Below are 24,058 nucleotides of genomic sequence, written 5' to 3' on the forward strand. Positions count from 1 at the left end.
CATATTCAACAAGGAAGCCTCCACCACTTCAATGGGCAGAGAATTCCAGAGATTCACTACCCTCTGAGAGAAGAAGTTCCCCCTCAACCCTGTTCTGAACCGGCCCCCCCTTATTTTGAGGCTGTGCCCTCTAGTTCTGGTTTCCCTTCTAAGTGGAAAGAATCTCTCCACCTCTACCCTATCCAGCCCCTTCATTATCTTATATGTCTCTATAAGATCACCCCTCATCCTTCTAAACTCCAACGAGTACAGACCCAATCTGTTTAATCTCTCCTCATAAGCTACACCCCTCATCTCCGGTATCAACCTGGTGAACCTTCTCTGCACTCCCTCCAAGGCCAATATATCCTTTCGCAAATAAGGGGACCAAAACTGCACACAGTACTCCAGTTGCGGCCTCACCAGTGCCTTGTACAGTTGCAGCAAGACCTCCCTGCTTTTATATTCTATCCCCCTCGCGATAAAGGCCAACATTCCATTCGCCTTCTTGATCACCTGCTGCACCTGCAGACTGAGTTTTTGCGATTCGTGCACAAGGACCCCCAGGTCCCTCTGCACAGTCGCACGATGTAATTTTTCTCCATTTAAATAATACTCCAATTTACTATTATTTCTTCCAAAGTGGATAACCTCACATTTGCTAACGTTATATTCCATCTGCCAGATCCTCGCCCACTCGCTCAGCCTATCCAAATCTCTCTGCAGACTTTCCGCGTCCTCCACGCAATTCGCTTTCCCACTCACCTTCGTGTCATCAGCAAACTTGAATACCCTACATTCAGTCCCCTCCTCCAGATCATCTATGTAAATGGTAAACAATTGAGGCCTCAGCACCGATCCCTGCGGCACGCCACTGGTCACCAACTGCCAACCAGAAAATGTAGTGCTACAGTCATAGTTAGGGTGTAGAGAAGGATCAACTTAGTGTGAGGTAGATCCATTCAAAGGTCTGATGGCAACAGAGAAGAAGCTGTTCTTGAGTCGGTTGGTACATGACCTCAGGCTTTTGTACCTTTTTCTCAACGGAAGAAGGTGGAAGAGAGAATGTCTGGGGTGCGTAGGGTCCTTAATTATGCTGGCTGCTTTGACTGTCTACACTTCCCGCTGCCTAGTCAATGGATGGGAAGCTGGTTTACATGATGGACTGAGCTTCGTTCATGACCCTTTGTAGTTTTTTGCAGTCTAAACCATTGTCGATTGTTGTAAAAACCCATCTGGTTCACTAATGTCCTTTCGGGAAGGAAATCTGTCATCCTTACCTGGTCTGGCCTATATGTGACTCCAGAGGTGGGCAATAATTGCTGGCCCAGCCAGTGACACCCACATCCCATGAATGAATAAAAAATAATTGAGAGGATGAAAGAGCAAGGGAGTGGGATTAATTGGAGAACTCTTACCAAAGCACAGGTAGGGTGGGCCAAATGGACTCTTTTTTACGCTTGATTATTCTCCTGTCGAACGATTTCTATTTAGATCACCTGATGCAGTTAAAGTCAGCGTCTGGAGCCAGAGATTATCCACCTGAGGCGGCTTTCACCAAACACACAAACTGTTCCATCTGATCTGGTTTCATCATTGCCCTGAACTGAATTGGGATCGTGCGGGGAGGGGGATCGAGGGTGGCAATCAGCCGGTGGAGGGGGGGGGGGGGGCGGTTTGAGGGGGGCAGCAATTAGCCTGGGTAGTGCACGGTGATATCCAGGGAGGGGGTGATCGGTGGTGGGGGGGAGGGTTCAATGTCCGGCAGGGTAATTATTGGTGGGAGTGGGGGGGGGGGGGGGGGGGGCGGGCATGTCCAGGGAGGTGATCGGCAGGGGAGGGGGGGGGTGACGTGATGATGTCTGGGGTGGGTGGGGTGGCTTGGCAGATCTTCCAGTGCTGGAAAATTGGGGCCCCTGCGCAATGGCGCCCCTAGAGTTCAGCAGCCGGCTTCCTGGTTAGGCCCCAACCACTCCCCTACTGACGAGAATCACATTTTGCCTTTTCTTTCCAAGTGCTGAATGATTGTGACTGGGAGCTCGCCTATAAAACGGGTACGATTCTTTCACGCTTGTCCGGCATGTTTTTGGTAAGATCGCCCCCACAATGTTTTGACCTCAACTACTCCCTGTGGTAGCGAATTCCACAGGCTGACCACTCTCTGGGTAAAGAAATGCCTCCTCATCTCTGTCCTAAGCTGTCTACCCTGTATCCTCAGACTATGACCTCCCTGGTTCTGGAACCCCCCTCACCCCCCCCAACACTCTTATACGTGGTGTCTCCACACTGCACTGATCACCTTTCCTTTGTCGACTTCCCATTTTACTTTGACCCTCGTCATTGCTTTTGGGGATTATTCGAACCACAGCCTGGGCATTTGATTCACAAAATAAAACTGGGTGGAGGATTCTCTGAAACTAACACGTTGCGTAACTGGCATTTAGTATTTGCACAGCAGGTGAAGCATCACCAGGGAACAGACAGGTGGAGAGAAGAGCAAAGTCCGAGGGGCGCGTGCTTGCAATGTTTCGGAGAGCTTGAAGGTTGTCAGGGTGACAGTGGAACATGTGTGTGAAATATTGAGCTAATAAACACCACCAGATTGAAGAATACCTGCTCTAGCGAACAAGTGGAGGCAGAGGATGAATGGAAATTGCGACAAACACCACAGCAATTGATTAGTGTAGGTGAGGTGGAGAGTAAGAGGCTGTGTGACAGCCAATGTGGACACAGCAAGATTCCACAGTGTTATGGAGAACTGTATTGTTTCAGGGTTGATGATTGACAGATAAATATTGACACCAAAGTGGCTACCTTCCAATCACGGCCCAAGCCTCTCCTACCTCTATCTGAGTGTGCAGATAAGACCTCAGTTTAACACAGAATCATACAGCGCAGAAGAGGCCCTTCGGCCCATTGAGTCAGCACTGACACATTAGAAACACCTGGGGCATAATTCTCCCCAAAAAATTCTAAGTGTTGAATTTGCGTGAAAACTGGAGTAATTCGCGCTGTTTATTATCAGTGGGAGTTCAGAGAAGGATCTCCCACTCTGGGCACTGCAAAGGCCGCCAGCCAGAATATCATTACATCTCAGGGGGCGGGACCTATTCTCGTTGGAGAGGCTGAAACCAGCGTGTTGAGTGGGTCACTGCGCATGCGCTGCTCCGTCAGTGCCGAGATCGGTGCGTGTGCAGTGGCCCCGCACTGATGGCCTCCTGATTGCTGGTCCACCCCGCCACTCCTGCAAAGCCGGTTCTCTGTTCCCCTACAGCCTGATCACTGCCCCCCCCCCCCCCCCGACCGTTTCCGCACCCAGCCTGGAACTCTCCCAGTTCGCCCTGATCTCCAGCCCCCTCCCCCCACCCCCAACAACCCCCTCCGCAGTCCCACCCACCAGCCCCAATCATTGGCCTCTCTCCTTCCCCCACCGATCCCTACGCAGAGTGGCAGCGGGACCCCACATCCCCACTGATTGCCCCCATCAGGCCCTGTCCCTGTATGACCCACCCCCTTGACACTGCCTGATGCTCAATGGACAGTGCCAAGGTGCCCCCTGGGCATTGGCACTTTGCCCCTTGGGCAGTGCCAGGGGACGTAGGATGGCACTGCCAGGGTGCCCATGCCCAGGGGGCACCACCCTCCTGCTGCCCAATCCCGGGGAGGGGGGGGGGCAATTGACCCCCCCTTCACTAGTCAGGCTGCCAGTTCTCTGAAAGTGGGGAGCTACTCTAAACCCCACTGGAATGAACCACTCCTGGTGGGCGGGGTGGGATGTGAGACTGAGGTGCGGGACTGAAGTCTCAGTTAAATGAGATTAAAATGACCATGTTAATGGTCTTTGCACCTCCCCGCCGATTTCCAGCGCTGAGCAGATGTCGCCGGAAATCCGGTGCTGGGAGATGTTAGCGGGGTGCGTGTGTGAACCCCGTGAATCGGCCAACGCGACAATCCCCCGGATTGGGAGAATCACGGCCTTGAACTCCCACCTAATCCCATTTACCAGCACTTGGCCCATAGCCCTGAATGTTATGATGTGCCAAGTGCTCATCCAGATACTTTTTAAAGGATGTGAGGCATCCCACCTCCACCACCCTCCCAGGCAGCGCATTCCAGACCCTCACCACCCTCTGGGTAAAAAGGTTTTTCCTCGCATCCCCTCCAAACCTCCTGCCCCTCACCTTGAACCTATGTCCCCTTGTGACTGACCCTTCAACTAAGGGGCACATCTGCTCCCTATCCACCCTGTCCATGCCCCTCATAATCTTGAACACCTCATTCAGGTCGCCCCTCAGTCTTCTCTGCTCTAATGAAAACAACCCAAGCCTATCCAACCTCTCTTTATAACTTAAATGTTCCACCCCAGGCAGCATCCTGGTGAATCTCCTCTGCACCCCCTCCAGTGCCACCACATCCTTCCTATAATGTGGCGACCAGAACTGCACACAGTATTCTAGCTGTGGCCTCACCAAAGTTCTATACAACTCCATCATGACCTGCTTGCTTTTCTAATCTAGAACCCGATTGATAAGGGCAAGTGTCCCATATCATGTCAACATGTCATTCAAAAAGGCAGGGCCTCTGGAATAGTGCAGGCCCCAACTCAGAGACAAGCGTGTTACTCACTGAAGCATAGCTACCACTTTGTGTCGGGAAGTTGGAGAGGAACAGGACAGGATGATTGACAGCGACTGAGCAGTCAATCAAGTTCCAGGTGATATGGGTCTTGTGTTTGTTGTGTGGGAGACCTCTGGTGGTGTGTTCATGTATAACAATTCCAGCTGACACTAACCTTTACAAACTCACCACGCTCTCCTCCCACATTCGATGCCGCTGATTTGATATTTACATCTTTAAAAAGTAGCATTTCATTCGCTGAAGCACTTGCAAAGTTTGAGTTAAATAAAGAAAATTGCACAAAACACTGCTGATCTCACCGCCAGACCGAACTGTCACAAAGATCTGGGAAAAGTATTACAATAAACTCCCTCTGTACATTTTCAGAACTTTGCTCTGTATCTAACCCCGTGCTGTACCTGTCCTGGGAGTGTTTGATGATGTGGAAATGCCGGCGTTGGACTGGGGTAAACACAGTAAGGAGTCTAACAATACCAGGTTAAAGTCCAACAGGTTTATTTGGTAGTAAACGCCACTGGCTTTCGGAGCGCTGCTCCTTCGTCAGATGGAACATAGAACATAGAACAGTACAGCACAGAACAGGCCCTTCAGCCCACGATGTTGTGCCGAGCTTTATCTGAAACCAAGATCAAGCTATCCCACTCCCTATCATCCTGGTGTGCTCCATGTGCCTATCCAATAACCGCTTAAATGTTCCTAAAGTGTCTGACTCCACTATCACTGCAGGCAGTCCATTCCACACCCCAACCACTCTCTGCGTAAAGAACCTACCTCTGATATCCTTCCTATATCTCCCACCACGAACCCTATAGTTATGCCCCCTTGTAATAGCTCCATCCACCCGAGGAAATAGTCTTTGAACGTTCACTCTATCTATCCCCTTCATCATTTTATAAACCTCTATTAAGTCTCCCCTCAGCCTCCTCCGCTCCAGAGAGAACAGCCCTAGCTCCCTCAACCTTTCCTCATAAGACCTACCCTCCAAACCAGGCAGCATCCTGGTAAATCTCCTCTGCACTCTTTCCAGCGCTTCCACATCCTTCTTATAGTGAGGTGACCAGAACTGCACACAATATTCCAAATGTGGTCTCACCAAGGTCCTGTACAGTTGCAGCATAACCCCACGGCTCTTAAACTCCAACCCCCTGTTAATAAAAGCTAACACACTATAGCCCTTCTTCACAGCTCTATCCACTTGAGTGGCAACCTTTAGAGATCTGTGGATATGGACCCCAAGATCTCTCTGTTCCTCCACAGTCTTCAGAACCCTACCTTTGACCCTGTAATCCACATTTAAATTAGTTCTACCAAAATGAATCACCTCACATTTATCAGGGTTAAACTCCATTTGCCATTTTTCAGCCCAGCTTTGCATCCTATCTATGTCTCTTTGCAGCCTACAACAGCCCTCCACCTCATCTACTACTCCACCAATCTTGGTGTCATCAGCAAATTTACTGATTCACCCTTCAGCCCCCTCCTCTAAGTTATTAACAAAAATCACAAAGAGCAGAGGACCAAGCACTGATCACTGCGACACTCCGCTAGCAACCTGCCTCCAATCTGAAAATTTTCCATCGACCACCACCCTCTGTCTTCGATCAGACAGCCAGTTGCCTATCCAATCGGCCAACTTTCCCTCTATCCCACACCTCCTCACTTTCATCATAAGCCGACCATGGGGGACCTTATCAAACGCCTTACTAAAATCCATGTATATGACATCAACTGCCCTACCTTCATCAACACACTTAGTTACCTCCTCAAAAAATTCTATCAAATTTGTGAGGCACGACTTGCCCTTCACGAATCCGTGCTGACTATGGAGTGGAAATCTGCTTTCCATTCCATCTGACGAAGGAGCAGCGCTCCGAAAGCTAGTGGCGTTTGATACCAAATAAACCTGTTGGACTTTAACCTGGTGTTGTTAGACTCCTTACTGTGTTTGATGGGGACAGTGTAGAGGGAGCTTTATTCTGTATCTAGCCCCGTGCTGTACCTGTCCTGGGAGTGTTTGATGGGGGACAGTGTCGAGGGAGCTTTACTCTGTATCTAACCCTGTGCTGTGCCTGTCCTGGGAGTGTTTGATAGCAGTAAGAAGTCTCACAACACCAGGTTAAAGTCCAACAGGTTTATTTGGTAGCAAATACCATAAGCTTTCGGAGTGCTGCTCCTTAGTCAGATGGAGTGGAAATGTGCTCTCAAACAGTGCACAACGACACAACATCAAGTTACAGAATACTGATTAGAATGCAAATCCCTAAAGCCAGCCAGGTCTTAAAGGTACAGACAATGTGGGTGGAGGGAGCATTAAACACAGGTTAAAGAGATGTGTATTGTCTCCAGACAGAACAGCTCGTGAGATTCTGCAAGCCCAGGAGGCAAGCTGTGGGGGTTACTGATAATGTGACATAAATCCAACATCCCGGTCAGTGTTTGATAGGGACAGTGTAGAGGGAGCTTTACTTGTAATCATGGGTAAGAATATTGCTGGCAAGGATATCGTTGGGCTTTATTGCTTATCGCTATTTTTCCTTGCAAACAACTTCTTTTATTTGAGGTGACTGAGAGGCCACATCAGGGGGTAGTTACGAGGCACTGATGCAAGTGTGGGATTGGAGTCACATACAGGCACAGTACAGACAGAGGCAGATTTACAGTTACTGAGGCCCTGTTCTCACCTCCCCATCTCAGCCCCCCCCCCCCCCCCACCCCCCCCGACTCCAATCTCACCCCTCCCTCCATCCACAATCCCCCCCCCCCACTCCAAAACTCACCCCTCCCACCTACTCTCACCCCACAAAACACAAAGGCAGAAGCTACAAAAATATACAAGTTGGTCACTGCCTTTTCACTTGTGAAAACATGCCAGTATGATTGGATGTCAGCATCCTTGGGGTTACCATTGACCAGAAATTCAATTGGACTCCCAACATAAACACAGTGGCTACAAGAGCAGGTCAGAGGCTAGGAATACTGCAGCAAGTAACTCACCTCCTGACTCCCCAAAGTCTATCCACCATCTATAAGGCACAAGTCAGGAGTGTGATGGAATATTCCCCACTTGCCTGGATGGGTGCAGCTCCAACAACACTCAAGAAGCTCGACACCATCCAGGACAAAGCAGCCCCGCTTGATTGGCACCCCATCCACAAACACCCAATCCCTCCACCACTGACGCTCAGTAGCAGCAGTGTGTACTATCTACAAGATGCACTGCGGCAATTCACCAAAGATCCTGAGACAGCACCTTCCAAACCCATGACCACTTCCATCTAAAAGGACAAGGGCAGCAGATACATGGGAACACCACCACCTGCAAGTTCCCCTCCAAGCCACTCATCATCCTGACTTGGAAATATACCGCCGTTCCTTCACAGTCGCTGGGTCAAAATCCTGGAATTCCCTCCCTAACGCCATTGTGGGTCAACCCACAGAACATGGACTGCAGCTCACCACCACCTTCTCAAGGGGCAACTAGGGATGGGCAATAAAATGCTGGCTTAGTCAGCGACGCCCATGTCCCACGAATGAACTAAAAACAAAAACCGCCTGGCAGGAATCCAGGCTGAGCTCTGCTGGGGATGGTTTATTGCAACGTGAGTTTTGAGGTGAGCAAAGATGGAACTTGTTTGTTTCCCTTTACTCGGGTCAGATAATAATTTGCAGTCTAACAGTGGACTGCCTGAGAGGTTCTGAAAAAAATCAACCAATTCCTAACATCCCTCAACCCATTTCTCTTCATCCTCAGAGAATGACCTCCACCCCTAAACTCTTTTCTCAAAGTTTCCATATTACCGGTTTATTTAGTATGAAATATGCCATCATACCCAGTGAATACTAGCAGGCAATGTCTCCAGAACCAGCAATATCTTGTGGTTCCATTGTCATTTCAGAGTCCACTTGTTCAACTTCTGCAGTTGATGTGGGTATCTCTGGAAATCAGGGTGGCACGGTGGCACAGTGGTTAGCACTGCTGCCTCACAGCACCAGGGACCCGGGTTCAATTCCCGGCTTGAGTCATTGTCTGCGTGGAGTCTGCACGTTCTCTCCGTGTCTGCGTGGGTTTCCTCCGGGTGCTCCAGTTTCCTCCCACAGTCCAAAGATGTGCAGGTTAGTTGCATTGGCCATGCTAAATTCTCCCTCAGTGTACCTGAACAGGCGCCAAAGTGTGGCGACTAGAAGATTTTCACAGTAACTTCATTGCAGTGTTAATGTAAGCCGACTTGTGACTAATAAATGAACTTAAACTTAAACCAGCAAGTCTTCAGATAATTCATGCATGCTGTTAGATCAATGTTCACGGTTCAATACTTTGAGCTTTATAAAATAAAATGAAATACCTTCATTCTTCAATTCTCTAGGTTTTTGATTAGCAGATTGTTGCTTCACATTGCTAAAGAAACTAATCTTGGCTTTAGACAGCTAATAAAGAGCAGGCATTTGCACAGTCAATCCCACACTTTTATCAGGTTTTAACTCTGAAAAACTAGGATTAATCTTTTCATTATGAAGCTGTGAGTCTGATCATGTCTTTCAAAGAAAATTCACTCTATTCACCGCCCCCCTCCCCCACCGACCCCCCACAACCACCCCCCCCCCCACTCATTCCCCCTCACACAGTCTCCCTTCCTCCACATCCTCATAAACTCTACCTCTCTGCAACCCCCTTACAAATTCTCCCTCCCCCCACAACCCCCTCTCAAACTCTCCATCCCTGCAACCCCCTCATGCTCTCTTTCCCCCCCCCCCCCCCCCCCCCCCTCTCTCCTCACACACTCTCCCATTCTCACCTCCCTCACCTCAGGTCCTCGAGACAGCCTTCCTCACCCACACACGCCTGCCGCCGCCCTAGGAGCAGGGGTGGGGGTCCACTCTGCTCCTGGCAACACCTTCAGCTTCCTCGCACGGCATCCTGGTTGTGGGCGGCCGCCTCGCCTCTCCCTCGCCCGCCCATCTTGCTGCCAATCTTTACTTACCTTGGTTCTCATCCAAGGGGAGGCAATCGCCTAGTGGTATTATTGCTGGACAATTAATCCAGAAACTCAGCTAATGTTCTGGGGACCCAGATAAGTGTTGGGACCGCAACTGTTTACGATTTACATGGATGATTTGGAGTTGGGGACCAAGTGTGGTGTGTCATAATTCTCAGATGACACTAAGATGTGTGGAAGAGCAAAGTGTGCAGAGGACGCTGAAAGTCTGCAAAGGGACATAGATAGTCTAAGTGAGTGGGCGAGGGTCTGGCAGATGGAGTACAATGTTGGTAAATATGAGGTCATCCATTTTGGTAGAAATAACAGCAAAATGGACTATTATTTAAATGGTAAAAAATTGCAGCATGCTGCTGTGCAGAGGGACCTGGGTGTCCTTGTGCAGGAATCTCAAGGAGTTGGTTTGCAGCTGCAGCAGGTAATTAAGAAGGCAAATGGAATTTTGTCCTTCATTGCTAGAGGAATGGAGTTTAAAAACAGCGAGGTTATGTTGCAGCTGTATAAGATGCTGGTGAGGCCACACCTGGAGTACTGTGTACAGTTTTGGTCTCCTTACTTGAGAAAGGATATACTGGCACTGGAGGGGGTGCAGAGGAGATTCACTAGGTTGATTCCGGAGTTGAGATGATTGGCTTATGAGGAGACACTGAGTAGACTGGGGCTAAACTCATTGGAATTCAGAAGAATGAGGGGAGATCTTATAGAAATATATAAGATTATGAAGGGAATAGAAAAGATAGAAGCAGGGAAGTTGTTTCCACTGGCGGGTGAAACTAGAACAAGGGGGCATAGCCTTAAAATAAGGGGAAGCAGATTTAGGACTGAGTTGAGGAGGAACTTCTTCACACAAAGGGTTGTGAATCTGTGGAATTCCCTGCCCAGTGAAGCAGTTGAGGCTACCTCCATTAAATGTTTTTAAGGCAAGGATAGATACATTTTTGAACAGTAAAGGAATTAAGGGTTATGGTGAGCGGGTGGGTAAGTGGAGCTGAGTTCAAGAAAAGATCAGCCATGATCTTATTGAATGGCGGAGCAGGCTCGAGGGGCCAGATGGCCTACACCTGCTCCTAGTTCTTATGTTCTTATGACCCGGATTCGAATCCCACCACAGCAGATGGTGGAATTTGAATTCCATAAAAATATCTGAAATTACAAATCTACTGACGACCATGAAATCATTGTCAATTGTCAGAAAAACCCATTTGATTCACTTTTAGGGAAGGAAATCTGCCGTCCTTACTTGGTCTGGCCTACATGTGACTCCAGAGCCACAGCAATGTGGTTGACTCTCAACTGCCCTCAGGCAAGTAGGGGTGGGCAATTAATGCTGGCCCAGCCAGCGACGCCCATGTCCCACGAACGAATTTTTAAAAAAGAGTCTGATTTTACTCTGCACTGGTTTGAGTCTATCAGCAGCAAATGTAGGGAGTAATCAGCTTCTGATTGGATGCCCTGCTAATTGGCTGGACATGTTGAAGTGCACTCCAGGTGAGCTGACTCTGTGTTCCAGTCCTGGCGGCCAGAGGCAGGGACCCCCAGGGGGCCTGTAATTCGGCACGGTGTGTTCCTTTGTAAATCCATCCCTGAATCCCGGGATGTTTCTGTCAGTGAAGGGACATTACTGAGCCACTGGGTTTTCACAACAACCCAACAGTTTCACACTCACCCTTTCTGATGCCAGCTTTTTATTTTCCATAATTTTTAAAAATAGAATTAAAATTTTCAGAATACCGGAGGGGGAGGTGATTTCAGTGTGATGTTATCACCACACTGCCTGAACGGCCGGTGGAAGCAGATTTGATAGGAACTTTCAGAAGGGACTTCGACAAATTCTTGAAAGGGAAGATTTTCTGGGATTTGGGAAATGTACAGGGAGCGTGGGACTAATCGGATGGCTCTTTCAAAGAGCTAGCACCAGTTCGATAGACTGAATGGACCCCTCCTGTGCTGTGTGAATCTGTGATGTGTGTACTTTCTACAATTACTTAGTTGATTCACCCAAAGTAAGTGATAGAGAACTTGACAAATGGCTATCAACAGATGATTATCAGATTTGGGCACTAAGAACATTTCAGAGATAACGAAACAACAGATAAGGCCATAAACAATACGGCATTGTAGATTTATTCCATTTCAGATGACACTTTGATCATGTTTATTACATTGACCTTTATCACCCACTATCGAACCTCATGAACAGCAATCAAACCACTCCCAGAGGCTGTGTGTGTTTCTGCAATTACTCCTACACTGTCCCACAAACATGAAAACATAGAAACAGGAGAGGCTCTTAAGCCTGCTCCGTCATTCAGCTGGATCATGGCTGATCTTCTAGCTCACTGCCATCTTCCTGTACTATCCCCATATCCCTTGATGTCATCAGTATCTAGAAATCTATTGGTCTCTGCTTTGAATATACCCAATTATTGAGACTCCACAGCCCAAACACTCCCAGGACAGGTACAGCACGGGGTTAGATACAGAGTAAAGCTCCCTCTACACTGTCCCCCATCAAACACTCCCAGGACAGGTACAGCACGGGGTTAGATACAGAGTAAAGCTCCCTCTACACTGTCCCCCATCAAACACTCCCAGGACAGGTACAGCACGGGGTTAGATACAGAGTAAAGCTCCCTCTACACTGTCCCCCATCAAACACTCCCAGGACAGGTACAGCACGGGGTTAGATACAGAGTAAAGCTCCCTCTACACTGTCCCCATCAAACACACCCAGGACAGGTGCAGCACGGGGTTAGATACAGAGTAAAGCTCCCTCTACACTGTCCCCATCAAACACTCCCAGGATGCTACAGCACGAGGTTAGATACAGAGTAAAACTCCCTCATCACTGTCCCCATCAAACACACCCAGGACAGGTACAGCACAGGGTTAGATACAGAGTAAAACTCCCTCTACACTGTCCCCATCAAACACACCCAGGACAGGTACAACATGGGGTTAGATACAGAGCAAAGCTCCTTCTACACTGTCCCCATCAAACACTCCCAGGATAGGTACAGCTCGGGGTTAGATAGAGAGTAAAGCTCCCTCTGCACTGTCCCCATCAGCATTTACCTATCTGTATTCTACACTGTTGGCCCAGTCTTGAACTGATTGTCCAAATGGTCTTTTTCATGTTTGGCAACAGTTTTCCTTCATGCCTTTGGTTGTCTCCCAGATCATATAGAAATTACAGCACCGAAACCAGGCCATTTGGCCCATCTACTTCATGTTGGTGTTTATGCTCCTCCCATCCCTCTTCATCTCACCCCACCAACATAACCTTCAATTCCTTTCTGCCGTATCCAGATATCCAGCTTCCTCTTAAATAGATCTCTGATCAGAACTCCTTAAGGAGTTATCTAAACATAGGAACAGAAATAGGTCATCCATTCCCTTGAGCCTGTGCTGCCCCTGATGGGCATTTAATTGATCCCAGACATGGGAACGAGTCAGTGGAGTGATAAAACTCTGAATGACAAATTCACCAATCCTTCTGATCTGTCCAGTCGATAACTCGAACTGAAGGAATTGCATTTTGTATAATTAGTTCTTGCTGGTTTGTGCAAACTCAGTTCTTTCTTGCTGTTGCTCAGTTATGCTGTGTCCAGTTCTTTTGCCCATTCACTGGGAGCTTGTTGCTGTCTTTGGTAGAATAGAGGAACATGGAGTGTAGTTCTCAGTGATGGAAATTTAAACTCTGAGGAACATTTATTTAATTTTGTACAAAATATGAAAAGCAAGTTGATTCATTCAATTTTTGCAAATTACATTCATTTCTGGGACATCAGTAAGCCTTTGATTTTGAAAGATGCTGTGCCCGTGTTAACCCTGTGACCATTCCCATCACTGATCGCACTGCCAGAATTTGTGGGAATTCCCAATGTCCATTCAGGCTGTGGACACTATCAGTGTCTCTCCAATGTACTCTACACCATCGAGCTGGAGGCATCCGCCTGCCATTGGGGAAACATTATCCAGACTCCTCAACTCTGAGACCCTATTTCCCCCACATCCCCCCATCAATCCCCCATACCATCAGATCATATAACATAGATGCAGAAGTAGGCCATTTGGCCCATTGAGTCTGCTCTGTCATTCAATGAGATCATAGAGTCAGAGGTTTTCAGCATGGAAACAGGCCCTTCGGCCCAACTTGTCCATACCGTCCATTTTTTTTTTAAAAACCCTAAGCTAATCCCAATTGCCCGCATTTAGCCCATATCCCTCTATACCCATCTTATCCATGTAACTATCTAAATGCTTTTTAAAAGACAAAATTGTACCCGCCTCTACTACTACCTCTGGCAGCTTGTTCCAGACACCCACCATCCTGTGTGTGAAAAAATTGCCCCTCTGAACACTTTTGTATCTCTCCCCTCTCACCTTAAACCTATGCCCTTTAGTCTTAGACTCCCCCACCTTCGGGAAAAGATATTGACTAGCTAGCTGATCTGTGCCCCTCATTACTTCATAGACCTCTATAAGATCACCCCTCAGCCTCCTACGCTCCAGAGAAAAGAGTCCCAGTCTATCCAGCCTCTCCTTATAACTCAATCCATCAAGTCCCAGTAGCATCCTAGTAAATCTTTTCTGCACTCTTTCTAGTTTAATAATATCCTTTCTATAATAGGGTGACCAGAATTGCACACAGTATTCCAAGTGTGGCCTTAACAATGTCTTGTACAACTTCAACAAGACGTCCCAACTGCTGTATTCAATGTTCTGACCGATGAAACCAAGCATGCTGAATGCCTTCTTCACCACTCTGTCCACCTGTGACTCCACTTTCAAGGAGCTATGAACATGTACCCCCAGATCTCTTTGTTCTGTAACTCTCCCCAACGCCCTACCATTAACTGAGTAAGTCCTGCCCTGGTTCAATCTACCAAAATGCGTCACCTCACATTTGTCTAAATTAAACTCCATCTGCCATTCGTCAGCCCACTGGCCCAATTGATCAAGATCCCGTTGCAATTGGAGATAACTTTCTTCACTGTCCACTATGCCACCAATTTTGGTGTCATCTGCAAACTTACTAACCATGCCCCCTATATTTTCATCCAAATCATTAATATAAATGACAAATGATAGTGGGTCCAGCACTGATCCCCGAGGCACACCGCTGGTCACAGGCCTCCAGTTTGAAAAACAATCCTCTACAACCACCCTCTGGATTCTGTCATGATTGATCTGATGTGATAATCCTCAACAATGCTGGGCCCACTGTTATTTGACATTTATATTAATGATTTGGATGAGAATACGGGAGGCATGGTTAGTAAGTTTGCAGATGACACCAAGATTGGTGGCGTGGTGGACAGTGAGGAAGGTTATCTAGGACTGCAACAGGATCTTGATCAATTGGGCTAGTGGGCTGGTGAATGGCAGATGGAGTTTAATTTAGATAAATGCGAGGTGATACATTTTGGTAGATTGAACCAGGGCAGGACTTACTCAGTTAATGGTAGGGTGTTGGGGAGAGTTACAGAACAAAGAGACTGAGGTGTACAGGTGCATAGTTCCTTGAAAGTGGAGTCACAGGTGGACAGAGTGGTGAAGGAGGCATTCAGCATGCTTGGTTTCATTGGTCAGGACATTGAATACAGGAGTTGGGATGTCTTGTTGAAGTTGTACAAGACATTGTTAAGGTCACACTTGGAATACTGTGTACAGTTCTGGTCACCCTATTATAGAAAAGATCTTATTAAACTAGAAAGAGTGCAGAAGAGATTTACGAGGATGCTACCGGGACTTGATGGTTTGAGTTATACGGAGAAGCTGGATAGACTGGGACCTTTTTATCTGGAGCGTAGAAGGCTGAGGGGTGATCTTGGAGGTCTACAAAATGAGGGGCATAGATTAGCTGGTTGATCAATATCTTTTCCCAAAGGTAGGGGAGTCTAAAACTAGAGGGCATAGGTTTAAGGTGAGAGCGGAGAGATACAAAAGGGTCTAGCGGGGAAATTTTTTCACAGAGGGTGGTGAGTGCCTGGAACAAGCTGCCAGAGGTAGTGGTAGAGGCGGGTACAATTTTGTCTTTTAAAAAGAATTTAGACAGTTACATGGATAAGATGGGTATAAAGTGATATGGGCCAAACGCGGGCAATTATGACTAGCTTTGGGGTTTTAAAAAAAAAGGGCAGCATGGACAAGTTGGGCTGGGTTTCCATGCTGTAAACCTCAATGACTCTATAACTCTACTTTCCCGCCTTATCCTCATAACCCTTGATTCCCTTACAGATTAAAAATCTGTCTATCTCAGCTTTGAACATACTTAATGAGCCAGCCTCTACAGCAGTAAAGAATTCCACAGATTCACTACCCTCCGAGAAAAGAAATTCCTCCTCATCTCTGTCTTCAATGGGTGACTTCTTCCTCTAAGATTTTGCTCTCTGACCCTAGACTCTCCCACAGGAGGAAACAAACCCTCAGCACACAAATATACGAACAAGGAGTAGAAATAGCCATTCAGCCCCTCGAGCCTGCTCTATCATTTAATAAGCTCATGGCTGATCTGACAGAAACTTTCAGGATGGAGATCTGTATGAAGTTATAGTTCTAGAAACCTCAAAGCTCAGAGGGTTGTGGGTTGCAGAGACTGTGAGAGGGGGTGGAGAGGAGTTTGAACGTGAGGTGAGAAGTCTCGGTGAGATGTTGCTGGGGCTGAAGCCGCAGAGTCAGTGAGCGACAGGAGATCGTGGCCGAATGGAAATCAGTGCGAGTTAGAAATGCTTGAAGCAAGACTCGGTTCCAACCCCGTCGCACCAATTCTGTGATCTGCGTTGGGCAATGTCTCCTGCAACACTGTCCTGAACACATTCCCCTGATTTTGTTTTGAGGTTAAAAACTCTGGTAAATAGTGAGATTGGGAAATGACTAATTGTCAGAGTGACTCATCCTGGGCTCCTGCTGCGACTGAAATGTTGGGAATGCCGGAAACTTTCAGGATTTGTGGCTGGTAGGATTGGGGATCGTTCCCACTGGGAGGCTCCATATTCGGATAGGCCACTGCCTCCCTAGCAGCAATCTGATAATGACACTGCCACCTCTGGAGAGTGAGCCACATGGTGCATAGTGACCCCTCCGTTCACAGGAAGGTCACAGGCTTGGCTGGGATTGGGATGGTGGCGCTGGATTTTAGCCTCCGCATCATTGGCTGTAAATTGGATGAAAACAGCCATAGTTTCCATTCCTGATGGATTTGATTTGATTTATTATTGTCACATGTATTAGTATACAGTGAAAAGTATTGTTTCTTGCGCGCTATACAGACCAAGCATACCGGTCATAGAGAAGGCAGAATGTAGTGTTACAGTCATAGCTAGAGTGTAGAGAAAGATCAACTTAATGCAAGGTAAGTCATAGAATCATAGAAACCCTACAGTACAGAAAGAGGCCATTCGGCCTATCGGGTCTGCACCGACCACAATCCCACCCATATCCCTATATGTTTACCCACTAATCCCTCTAACTTACGCATCTCGGGACACTAAGGGTAATTTTTAGCATGGCCAATCAACCTAACCCGCACATCTTTGGACTGTGGGAGGAAACTGGAGCACCCAGAGGAAACCCACGCAGATACGAGGAGAATGTGCAAACTCCACACAGACAGTGACCCAAGCCGGGAATCGAACCCAGGTCCCTGGAGCTGTGAAGCAGCAGTGCTAACCACTGTGCTACCGTGCCGCCCCATTCAAAAGTTTGATAGCAGCAGGGAAGAAGTTGTTCTTGAGTCGGTTGGTATGTGACCTCAGACTTTTGTATCTTTTTCCTGATGGAAGAAGGTGGAAGAGAGAATGTCTGGGGTGCGTGGGGTCCTTAATTATGCTGGCTGCTTTGCCAAGGCAGCAGGAAGTATGGACAGAGTCAATGGATGGGAGGCTGGTTTGCATGATGGATTGGGCTTCGTTCAAGGCCCTTTGTAGTTCCTTGTGGTCTTGGGCAGAGCAGGAGCCATACCAAGCTGTGATACAACCAGAAAGAATGCTTTCTCTGGCGCATCTGTAAAAGTTGATGAGAGTTGTACGGTGATAGTGTTTCTGCTGAAAGGACAACTCGAGTTGGACACACACACAAAGATCCTGTCCATCAAACATTTTCTTTTAAACGAGAGGGGGAGCCCATCCACCCCAGTGAGCTTCCCACTCCCCCCACCCCCCAGGCTCAGTATGACCAATAAGTCAATGAGATTGGATGTGATCTGAAATATTAATTGGAGCCATTACCCTCTGTATCTGTTCATCTTTCTCTCTATTCTACCACCTCAGTCTCTGTGCCATTGTTTCTCTTTTTCTCTCTCTTACTCTGTGTCTATTTTCCACTCTGCATTTTTGCCCCGTCGCTTACTCTGTTTTCTTTTTAATTCCCTCTTCCCTTATTTTATTAATTTCCTTTCCTTATTTGTTCATTCCATCTCTCTGGTTTTGTCCCTACTTCTCTCTATTCCTGTCTGTCCCTCTTTGCATGTCTCTGCTTCATTGTGTTTCTATCTGTTTCTTCTTTCTTTTGTTCCCCCCTTTTGTGTATTTGTCTCGGGCCCTTTCTCTCTCTCTCTCTCTTTCTCTTTCTCTCTTTCATTCTTTTGATTCTCCGTCTGTCCCCATCTTTATCTGATAGTCTCCGACTTTCTTTCTCTTTGTTTATCTCTGTATCTTTCCCTGTCTGTTCTGTATATCTTTTCCTCTCTCTCTCTCTCTCTCTCTATCTATCTCTTTATCTGTTTTTGCCGTAATGCATTTGCCAGCTTACACAGGGTCAGACGAACAAAAAAAGCCTTATTGATGTGTTATACAAACACCGATCACAGTGTGAGGCACGCGGGTAGAGATTGTGAGAGATAGAGAGAGAGAAATTTCACGTGGAACTTGCAGGAGCTGCCTCTGAACAGCACTGTTGCATTAACGTTGGGGTAATTCTCTCCAACAATCTCTCTGTAAGAATGCTTGATGCTGTGGTGACAGTTTGGAGTCAAAAGATTTGTTTTTTTTCTGATGATACCACCTCTCATTCTGACAAGGCCATTATACACACATTAAGGAGGAGTGGGAAGAGGACTTGTACATTTGGAAACTTCTAGAAACATATGAAAAGATCGAGTGTTTGACAAGAAAAAATAAGTCATTTCTACAGGCGTTTTATTACCATCGATACCTCTGTTGGTTTGATTGGGAGATACTAGCACTCTCTCTCCGTGGCCAAGGAAGTGGAATTAAAATAGAGCAGGAAAACAGAAAATTAGTTTTAGGATAATTGACGAAGGAAGTAGCAGTGGAGATGGGATCTTTCTTCACTCAGCAAGTTGTGATCTTTTAAAATTCTGGCTGAAAGGACAGTGGAAGCAGATTCAATCGTAATTTTCAACGGGGAATTGGATAAATAGTTGTAAAGGAAAAGTATTCCAGGGTTGTGGAGAAAGAGCAGGGGGAGGCAGAGTAATTTCTTTATTCTTTCAATGAATGTGGGCATCGCTGACAAGACCAACATTTGTTGCCCATCCCTAATTGCCCTAAAGAAGGTGTTGGGGAGCCGCCGACTTTAGTTGCTGCTGTAGGTACATCCACAGTGCTGTTAGGGAGGGAAGTCCAAAATTTTGAGCCAACGACAGTGTAGGAACAGTGATATATTTCCAAGTCAGGATGGTGAGTGGCTTGGAGGGGAACTTGCAGGTGATTTGATTTGGTTTACTATCGTCACATGTATTAGTATACAGTGAAAAGTATTGTTTCTTGCACGCTGCACAGACAAAACACACCCTACATGGAGAAGGAAAAGAGAGAATGCAAAATGTAGTGTTACAGTCATAGAGAGTGTTAATAAGAGTTAGAGTACAGCTTTAAAAGTATAGAATGAGAGTAAAAGATAGAATTAGAGGGTGTGCTGGGCACAGCTTGCAAGAAATTGCCATGCTCCAGTGCCATCTTGTATTACATCCATAGATGATGTTGTTCATATGCATTTACGGGCGGCAGTGGTTAGCACTGTTGTCTCACAGTGCCGGGACCTGGGTTCAATTCTGGCTTTGGACGACTATGTGGAGTTTGCACATTCTCCCCGTGTCTGTGTGGGTTTCCTCTGTGTACTCCGGTTTCCTCCCCCAGTCCAAAGATTAGGTGGATTGGCGATGGTAAATGTAAATAGGGGATAGCACGGGGTAAGATGCTCTTTTGGTGTAAACTCAATGGGCTGAATGGCCTCCTTCTGCACTGTAGGGATTCTATCGTTCTACCCTTATCCCTCTAGGGGGTAGAGGTTGTGAATTTGGAAGGTGCTGCCTAAAGAGCCTTGGTGAGTTTCAAAGAGACACAACACAAGGTGCTGATTGGCCTCCCTGATTGGGATGCCTTCACATCCCCAAGTGTTACACTATCAATTAAACAACTTATAAATCACTGTTGTTATGTGGGAAACACAGTAAGAGTGTTAACAACACCAGGTTAAGGTCCAACAGGTTTATTTGGTAGCAAATACAGCAGCAAATTTCTGCACAGCAAGATCCACATGTAGCACTGAGATAATCTGATTTAGTGATGATGCATGAGAGATAAATATTAGCCCAGAACGCCAACGAGAACTCCCCGCTCTTCTTTGAAATAGTGAAATGAGAACGTTTACATCTATCCAAGAGGGCAGAGAACGTTTCAGGCTTAATCCAAAAGACAGCACCTCAATTAGATCTCCGCTCATTCTTCTAAAGTCCAGGGAGCATTGGCCTAAACTGCCCAATCTCTCTTCGTAAGGCAAACCCCTCATCTCTGGAATCAATCTATGGAACCTCCTCTGAACCACCTCCAATGCAACTCCATCCCCCCTCAAGTAAGGAGACCAAAATTGTACACAGTATTCTAAGTGCGGTCTCACTAATGCTTTGTACGGCAGCAGCAACACTTCGCTGCTTTTATATTCCATTCCTTTAGCAATAAATGCCAAGATTCCATTTGCCTTCTGTACCTGCACACTAGCTTTCTGTGATTCATGCACAAGGACACCCAGATCCCTCTGCACCGAAGCACTCTGAAGTTTTTCTCCATTTAGATAATTATTTGCCTTTGTATTTTTCCTATCAAAATGGATAACCTCACACTTATCCACGTTAAACTCCATCTGTCAATTTTGCCCCATTCACTTAACCTATCCTTATCCATTTGTAAATTCCTTATTTCATTATCGCAACTTACCATCCCACCGAGGACAGATGACCAAGAGCAGGCCTGTTTGAAGGAGTATCTTCACGGAGAAGAGAGGGATGGAGCGATTTAGGGAGGGGATTTCAGACCGTAAATGTGGGCAGCTGATGGCACAGCCAGCAATGACGGAGAGATTCAAAATTGGGAATGTACTCGAGGCCAGAACTGGAGGAGAGTAGATGCCTTGGAAAGTTGTGGGACTGGAGAAAGTTCAATAGATGGGGCGGGGGGTCAGAGAGAGATTTGATCATTTTAAGATTCATTCGCAGAGATAGACCATTCTGGGGGGGATCTGGAAGGAGAACTTTCTGATCACAAGGTGAGTTGTCCAGTCAAGAGGTTTGTGTTTACCCATCACTCCCCTGGGCTCACTGACCTACAGAGTATCTGCATCTCCATGTGAAATGTTTTCAAATCTCCTCCGAGTCTATCCCAGCCAATCCTAAAGAACCGTGGTTCCAGCAAATAAAAATGTGCTTTTCCATTTTAAAAAATCTGGGATATTTATAGACTCACTTAAAACAGTCCTGGGAGCCACCCATCCCTCTGAGTGATCTCAATGTGAATATACGGTGCCAATTAAGAAAGGAAAATTAATTATTCCCATTGCAAACATCTGAAAGATATTGCAGTGAGTGAGGTAGAGAGAGATGGGCTGGGGTTCTCCGGCCTCGCCCACGCGGCTGAGATCCTCCGGCCCCGCTGCAGTGAATGAAGTCTTGGCTGAGCGCCACATTCTCCGTTCTCGCCGGCAGCGGCTGGTGGCGTGAGAGACCGGAGAATTCCGGCCAGCCTCTCCGAGGTTTGGCCATTGGGGCAAGGTTTTTGAAATTGGGAATGAGCAGTAAAAGTTTCTCTCGAGATAGATCTGCTGTGTTGAACTTTTCAACTTGTGGGTTGCAGAACTCAGTGTATATTTTTGACTGTCTCTGGATGTTATCGAGAAGGGACTGGCTTTGCATTGGCCAAGTGGTTATCGCTTTATTTGTGGGGGGGGGTGGGGGCAATGTCTCGGAAGTAACTGACTCTGTGAACTTTGAAACTTCCTCGAAACCTCCCTGGATCTGGTGGGGGGATAAAAAGTTTGGAGAACTTTGGAAAGTTTTACTTTCGTTCTGTGCGTCCCACTTCTCACTTCAGTTTCGAAAGAATAGTTTAAACTTTGTGGTGTAATTTAAATCAGGAAGTGTGAGGGACTTCTCTCTTAGTCTCACAGCAGTTTATTTTTCCTCTGATGTTCCTCCTGCCTCCACATCTTCCCTGAAGATATTTCTGTGCATTATCTCTCTCGCTCTAGTTAAACACACATTCAAAGTGAACACGAGTCAGCTGGGCAGTTTCTGTGCCAAGAGAGGTTTTTTTTAGTTGTTGGGAAGGAGGGAGTTGCTGTAAGGGCAGGGATGGACTTTCTCCCTTTCTGAGAAACTCCAACCGTACCTCCTGAGGATCTGCGAGTGCAGCGGCCCCTCGCCCAGCTTTGGGATCTTGCTGTGCAATGTCAGGGGCAGGTGAAGCTGGGGGGGAGAGACCTCCGGCTGAGACAGAGCAGACCTTCCCTCTGGGACCTCGCTTGGAGGAGACTTGGCCCGCCTGTGAAGATGGCACAGCCGGGGGGCTCTCCCAGGCCGCCAAGAACTTGCTCCAAACTCTCCGAGTCCCCGGGAAATCTCCCGCTGCCTCCCCCAAAGCCTCCCCGCGGAACTCGCCCAGAAACTCCCCGCTGCTCTTCCGCAAGCTGATGATGAACCGGAGTATCCGCCTGCAGCGCCGCTTCACTGTGGCACAAACCTGGTAAGGGCGCAGCGCTAACTTGGTAAAAGTGCAACGCGATCCAGGTGGGAAGAAAGGTGAGAACTTTCTTTTATTCTAATATTATACCAAGCTTCGGAGCAGCACCCTTCAGAGTGCTCCTGAAATCTATATCACACTGGGCACAAATCTGTATCTATTACACATCCCTGTTACTGGGTATAACACTGTGTATACTATAGAATGGCCCTGTTACTGGGTATAACACGGGTATAAAGGTGATACGGTGGCACAGTGGTTAGCACTGCTGCCTCACAGCGCCAGGGACCTGGGTTCGATTCCCACCTCAGGTCACTGTCTGTGCGGAGTCTGTACATTCTCCCCGTGTCTGTGTGGGTTTAGTCCAGGTGCCCAAGTTTCCATCCACAGTCAAAAGACGTGCTGGTTAAGCGCAGTAAGTTGCATTGGCCATGTAAATTCTCCCTCAGTGTACCCGAACAGGCGCCAGAGTGTGGCAACTAGGGGATTTTCACAGTAACGTCATTGCAATGTTAATGTAAGCTTACTTGTAACTAATAAATAAACTTTAACTTTACTTTAAATACTGTGTATATTATAGAATAACCCTGTTACTGAGTATAACACTGTATTTATTACACAAATACTGGGTATTGTTACTGGGTATAACACTGTAAACTATAGAATAACCCTGTTACTGGGTATAACACTGTATCTATTACATAAAGGGCAAAAGAGTAACAAGGGAGAGAATAGGGCCTCTTAAGGATCAACAAGGTCATCTATGTGCGGATCCACAAGAGATGGGTGAGATCCTAAATGAATATTTCTCATCAGTATTTACTGTTGAGAAAGACATGGATGTTAGGGAACTTGGGGAAATAAATAATGATATCTTGAGGACTGTATATATTACAGAGAAGGAGGTACTGGAAGTCTTAAAGCGCATCAAGGTAGATAAATCCCCGGGGCCGGATGAAGTGTATCCCAGGATGTTATGGGAAGCTAGGGAGGAAATTGCAGGTTCACTAGCAGAGATATTTGAATCATCAACAGCCACAGGTGAGGTGCCTGAAGATTGGAGGGTGGCAAACGCTGTGCCTTTGTTTAAGAAGGGCTGCAGGGTAAAGCCTGGGAATTACATGCCGGTGAGCCTAACGTCTGTAGTGGGTAAGTTGTTGAAAGGTATTCTGAGAGACAGGAACTACAGGTATTTAGAGATGCAAGGACTGATTAGGGACAGTCAGCATGGCTTTGTGAGTGGAAAATCATGTCTCACAAGTTTGATTGCGTTTTTCTGAAGGGGTAACCAAGAAGGCAGATGAGGGCAGTGCAGTCGATGTTGTCTATATGGACTTTAGCAAGGCCTTTGACAAGGTACCGCATGGTAGGTTGTTGCATAAGGATAAATCTCACAAAATCCAAAGTGAGGTAGCCAAATGGATACAAAATTGGCTTGATGACAGAAGGTGTTTATAGAGGGTTGTTTTT

At 47.0% G+C, this 24,058-nt stretch overlaps 1 protein-coding gene across 5 annotated transcripts in view; it reads left to right on the forward strand.

The window, feature by feature from the left end:
- Positions 1–24,058, forward strand: part of LOC144479625 (3',5'-cyclic-AMP phosphodiesterase 4C-like) — a 330,099-nt gene that overhangs the window by 130,325 nt on the left and 175,716 nt on the right. The window contains exon 1 of one of the 5 annotated variants that reach the window (XM_078198560.1): positions 22,123–22,591. The exons of 3 other annotated variants lie outside the window; for them this stretch is intronic. In XM_078198560.1, the coding sequence (XP_078054686.1) occupies positions 22,296–22,591 (296 nt within the window). In that variant the 5' untranslated portion in view covers positions 22,123–22,295. Of the gene's footprint in view, positions 1–22,122; positions 22,592–24,058 lie in introns of those variants that run through there. One more of the 5 variants, XM_078198558.1, reaches the window with a different exon arrangement.

The sequence above is a fragment of the Mustelus asterias genome, chromosome 26 (assembly GCF_964213995.1).
Source record: "Mustelus asterias chromosome 26, sMusAst1.hap1.1, whole genome shotgun sequence".
Taxonomy (NCBI): Eukaryota; Metazoa; Chordata; class Chondrichthyes; order Carcharhiniformes; family Triakidae; genus Mustelus; species Mustelus asterias.